Source organism: Ruditapes philippinarum, unplaced genomic scaffold (assembly GCF_026571515.1).
Source record: "Ruditapes philippinarum isolate M1 unplaced genomic scaffold, ASM2657151v2 ctg9973_1_1_1_1, whole genome shotgun sequence".
Lineage (NCBI taxonomy): Eukaryota > Metazoa > Mollusca > Bivalvia > Venerida > Veneridae > Ruditapes > Ruditapes philippinarum.
Window position 1 is genome coordinate 57,414 of NW_026852062.1, and position 5,699 is coordinate 63,112.

The 5,699-nt window shown below is 32.7% G+C and overlaps 1 protein-coding gene across 2 annotated transcripts; it reads right to left on the reverse strand.

Moving 5' to 3' along the window:
* Positions 1 to 272: 272 nt before the first annotated feature.
* On the reverse strand, positions 273 to 5,431 carry LOC132748242 (uncharacterized). Of its 2 annotated transcripts, XM_060737813.1 has the most exons (5): positions 5,283 to 5,431; positions 3,653 to 3,762; positions 3,028 to 3,133; positions 1,522 to 1,563; positions 273 to 387 (listed from the first exon to the last, which is right to left on the reverse strand). In XM_060737813.1, the coding sequence occupies exons 1-5, from the start codon at positions 5,427 to 5,429 to the stop codon at positions 274 to 276; spliced, it is 519 nt and encodes a 172-aa protein (XP_060593796.1). In that variant the 5' UTR covers positions 5,430 to 5,431; the 3' UTR covers position 273. The 2 variants fall into 2 exon arrangements, with proteins under 2 accessions (XP_060593796.1, XP_060593805.1); XM_060737822.1 differs by lacking the exon at positions 1,522 to 1,563.
* Between the last annotated feature and the right edge of the window lie 268 nt (positions 5,432 to 5,699).

Genomic DNA, 5,699 nt, shown 5'->3' on the forward strand with positions numbered 1-5,699 from the left:
AGCAAAGCTTTCTGACTTGGTCATGTTATGCTTTTGAAGCATTGGTGAACATAAACATTATACATCATACAAACGTGTAAAAATGTACGTTATACAAATATACTATACAATAAAATAAATAAATAGAAGGAATCAGTACATCGTCGTGATGCATTGCGAACAAGCAAAATTAAATATGAAAGTACATGTATAGTATTATGAATAAGTACCCTGGTTTTGTTAACAAAATACTCATTAGTCCCGCACATATCTTTTTTTATTAATTCATGCTGACTACACTGAATTTTTGTTTGTGAAACAGCTCACGAAGGCAGCCATTACTGTTACTAAAAATAGAGCGTTATTTACATCCGTCCTCAATGTCGTCGTACCAGATGTCGTGGTAATCTGTAAAGAAGATAGTTTAAAAACGACATATTTATAAAACTATCGTGTTACAAATTTTAATAATTTATTATGTCGAAAAAGAAAGAAACTGGTAGAAATACAAGCAAGCATGTCGTTACGGATTCCAACATTCAGATGTATCTGGTAAAATGGTCAATTTCTAATGTATTCATACATTTTAAAAAAAAGTAATTCTATGCGCATTTAATCATTTTGTTATATAGCACGGCAGGATAAAGAAATAAATGTGCTTAATTTATCATATTGCTAGCTTGTGGAGCATATATTGAAGATTAATTTTAATTTCGAATAATTCGTTGTATACATTTGTAATAAATTTGCTTAAATTTGCATCTGTGAAATCATACGGTGTAGCGTTCAGAAAACAAGCAAATTTTAATCACAAACAATTCTTTATCAATTTTATACAACAATGAACTCAAAATTTAAGATTTATTTTAATCTCATATGACATTTTGGATAGGAAAAACATTGTTTGTACTATTTTATTTGCACAGAAGAGTGAAATGAATATCTCATTATCGAGTATTAGTTTCCTGTCTTCAAGGAAATAATAAGATCAGACTTACATGTTAATTATTTTCACTCGATTCAATTCTTTCAATATCTGAGGAAATTTAATCGATTTAACTTTCCAAAAACATATAAACAGAAGCAGACGACATGTTACAAATTACATTTGCAACCGAAACAATATGATACATGTATAAGCAAGTCAAAATTGGGTAAGATACAAGAAGGAAAGGGAATTTTTATCGGGACATTTGATTTGAATAAAATATGAACTTATATGTGAGCACCGGAACATATTATGCGGGTAATATACTTTAAAGAGACATAACTTTTTGAAGAAGCCTTCATTTGAGCTTTAAAAGATATACATATTATGTATGTAATAAAAATACAATGAACGCCTTCAGCTTCAATTTTTCGTATGTCGTAAAAAAATACGGAGAACTACCGTTAAATTTTCTATGTATGTAAAGGTAAACTTCTGTGAAGTGTAATATTCATTCTTTTTGCTCTATGTAGACTGAGCATGCGCGCGAAAACAATACATCCTAAACGAAGGCTTCTTCAAAAGTTTTGTCTCCTTAAGATTGCTTTACTTACTGTCAAGTTCAACTGAGTACTGTTAGTAACGGATGTAATTACCTATAAATAGTTTCATGCTATCGTGTAAACGAAACACTCATATTATTAGCTACACTATATCTTTGACCCATTCCCTGACGAATATATGCATATATATAAATGTATCATAATTTTACGTCTGTAGACCATTAATTGAGATTGAATTCCAAAAAAGTGTTACAAATTTATTCTATTAGTTTAAACACATTTATTTCAGCTCGATTGTGAAACAATTTCTTGCATCGTATATTACTCACTTTTGATTCCGCTACCTTGAACAAACTAGCACTGCTGTCATATGAAGAAACATGGTCGTGACCTGAGTTGGACTCGAACCCATGATTCCTGGGTTAAGAGACAGACACCTTAAATAGACCTCCGCTCCCCTTATTATTCTATTATAGGCATTAACAGATCAAATAAAGGTCATACATGAAATGTAAATGCATTGTTGATAAATTGCTATCTTTGAAGAAATCACATTTTTTACATGCAATTGTCTTTTTTGATATTTTTCTAAACCAAGCGGGGATTTTTTTCTTTCACAATTGGAACAGTATTCTCTCTGACTTTGGGAACCTATCTTCTTAACAGAGATACCTTTGTAGAAGAACAGGGGTATTATTTTGGTCTTATTTTCCAATTAGTCTAATGTAAATCATTATTAATAATAGGCAATTCAATCTGACAAGTTCAGATCTACTAATTTCTTTATACAGATCTGTACCTTCTCCAAGTGCTAAAATTACAACCCACATCGCTTTCAAAATTATAAAAAGCTTGCCAATGATTGGCTGTGTGAAAGTTCACCAGAAATGATTTCGTATTTCGTCACGGTCAGATCTAAAAGCGGAGCGTTTTCTAGAGCTGATTTTAATCAGATTGTAGGCAATTCAATGTATTTGTATATACAATCAATCACTTGATTTTATAAATAAGAAATGACAACAATTTGTTTAATTAAGTAATCCAGTAACATTCTTGAATATTGTCAAATAGTACCTGAATATAGGTCCTAAATTGAATTTGCTTGCCAGTATCAGTTTACCAAAATATGTATCCAATATATAATTAATTTTAAGTCGGACAACATTGACGATTCTATAGGGAAAATTTAACCAATACTGATTTTATTATATACTTATTTATAAAATATGGATGAAATAAAATGCATATAATTATTTTCATGTTCCCTATTTTCGACGTATTTTCACTTGTGTCTTGCCGGACTACTCTCTCCTAAATTCTGCCAATACACAAAATGAAAAAGGAAGTTTTTCTAATCGTATGGTCAAAATAGAGAAGAAAACAAGAATATAGAAAACAACATTTTTTTCTATAAATGCGGGATTTCTTTACATGTGTGGTATGAAAATTATTATATTTTATACCACTCGATAAAAATAAATCCCATATCTATAGAAAACCCTTAAATATTCTCTATTTAATTCTTTATTCTGTAATGTAAATATACATTAAACTTACAATACTGTTTGTTACTGGATGAGAACATACCACACCACTGGCAAATATCGTTTTCGCCACATACTGAAATTTCGACGTCGAATCTAGCACAGAAATTATAACTTGCCTGGAAGAAAAAACATTTTCTTAGATAAAACAGATCATTGAATATTCATGTACCAGATTAGATATTTGTTATTTTACATTACCATCTGATATCAATGGTTAATATTATTCACCCTTTTCATAATAAGAATTAGGCACAATTCAATTTCACTTTATAATACAAAATATTGAAACATCAGCATTCCAAAGATTTTCAAATGTGTTTGATGTTTCATTGGGTTTTACGTCACACAGGCATAGTATAGGTCATATGGCGACGTTCCAGCTTTACTGATGGAGGAAGACCTCTAATACCCTTCCGTGCATTATTACATGCACGAACGGACACCTACGTAGAACCACCGACGTTTCGTAAGCTATCTGGATAGCTTCCTCACATGAAAGAAACCGAAGTCTCTATCGGGATCCGAACCCACAGCGGTGAGGCGCAAGTGGTCTCTGATGTTTAGCAATAGATTTAAAATATTGAAATTTTATAGCAAATGAAAGAAAACATTGAAAATCTCAAAAAAATATTTACGTTGCAAGAGCTGAACCGGGAGTTGCTGTCAGAGTGACGTCACAGTGCCCGCTTACAGTCGCGTGACTGTTGATCTTGATTGTTGATGGAGAAATTTTGGCCAAAAAGTTCTATTCAAGAAAAAGTAATACATGTGTTACCATATTTTTCATTAGATATCAAAATATGTAAACAACAAACGGAAGTCCATCATAAAAAGCACGAATAATTCTCAATCGGTTACCCATACCATTTTATATCTAGCATATATTTAAAACCACTGGTGGAATATTACTAACAACGTAATGTTATAAAGCAAAGCAATGGAGTTAATGTAGAAGATTTCTATTTGAAGTACACTAGCGCCAAAATGACGTCATGACCTAATTATTTAACGTAATGAATTTCGGCTAATCACGCATAAATAAATTGCCGTTAGAAATCTACTTGGGGGTAAAATGTAAGGGCCATGTTTAATCGTTAGATAATACATGTATATACATGTATAGTCTGATATAGTTCATGCTTAAACGAGAAACATTTCCTAATTGTATGCGTGAATACATGAAGACAGTAAACAAGATATCCTTGTAAAACATGTATGCCCAATATCGGTAGGTTATTGCCTAGTGACCAAAAAATCAAGGGGTTATCTACTGATCTTGACTTGTCACTAGGTTATTGTGACCGTAAAGATTCTGTGTAGGAATTTTATGACAAAGTTGTCACAAATAAAAAAATTCACAAATTTTATGAATCATGTAGGCCTCCTTAATGACAGCCAATTTGTTATATTACATAAGACCTTGAAATGTGTATACCAAAAGCATTTTTAGTTAAATAAAAATATCAACCAAGGCAACTTGAGTTGTTGAGTTATTGGTCGGAAACCGTTTTTGCGTACAAGGTCAATATGACTTTGACCTTTGACCCTTAAATCAATAGGAGTCACCTTCTGACCAAAAGCAATGCATTTGTGAAGTTTAAAGGCCCATGGGTTGTCAAGCTATTCATCGGAAAACATTTTTACCTTCAAGGTCAATGTGACCTTGACCTTTAAACCTTGACCCCAAAATAAATAGTAGCCATCTACTGGCCAAGACAATGCACCTATGCATTTTCAGGGCCAGTGGCCTATGGGTTGTCAAGACCAATGCACGTGTGAAGTTTCAATGTCAAAGTCCCATGTGTTGTTGAACCATTTTGACTTTCAAGGTCAAATCTAAAGACGGGCAATCTTCTTGTCATATGCCTAAGCATTATTCAGTTATTGATCGGAAACCATTCGGTCTACAGACAGACAGAAAAATGAAAAGCAATATACCTCCACTTCTTTGAAAGGGGCATAATAATAACGATTCCAGCATTTACTAAAACGACTTTCTGATTTGGAATATTATTGTCAAACTAGGCGATAAGCAGCCTGACCAGATTCCATTGATGTGCATTCAACTTGTACAAGATTGTCTGCCTCTTTAACTGTAACAAACCACCAAATTTGGCGCCAGCATTCTGATATTTAATTATGAAACACTCGTATTGTGATGATTTTTGAAGGAATCATATGACTTTAAAACGAGGGCAGATTTATTGCTGTTTTGTAAGTTCCAAGCAATGAATAAAAACAAACATTAGATATCACATTACTTACAGAGTTGTCTGTCTCTGCTTGTAGTTGAAAATCACCAGTAGCTCCCGTGTTTTTGATGGTAAACGGTATTAACAAAGGGCTATAGCAAGAATGAATAGACTCTGAAAATATAACAATTACTAGTACCAAATATACAATCAACGGCATACATTGAACAAATAACTTTAATTTCTTAAATAAAAAATGTAATACATGTAGTTCACAATCATAGTGTTTTTAAGTAAATTAAAATTATGACCGTATCTAGTGGCATGGCGGAATCTCTATACTAGTGGCAAATACTAGTGACAAGGCGGGATCTCTATACTAGTGGGGTGGCAAACACTAATAGCAAGGCGGGATCTCTATACTAGTGATAAAGGCGGGGTCTCTATACTAGTGACGAAAGCGGGATCTCTATACTAGTGGCAAAGACGG

What these genes read in the sequence shown, in the direction of transcription:
- LOC132748242 (XM_060737813.1), bottom strand. Translation starts at nt 5,429, where the DNA reads ATGCCGTTGATTGTATATTTGGTACTAGTAATTGTTATATTTTCAGAG. An exon ending in CCCGGTTCAGCTCTTGCAAC is followed by an intron (nt 3,134 to 3,652) that starts GTAAATATTTTT and finishes TTTTTCTTCCAG; the next exon opens with GCAAGTTATAATTTCTGTGC. An exon ending in ATCCAGTAACAAACAGTATT is followed by an intron (nt 1,564 to 3,027) that starts GTAAGTTTAATG and finishes AACTATTTATAG; the next exon opens with GTAATTACATCCGTTACTAA.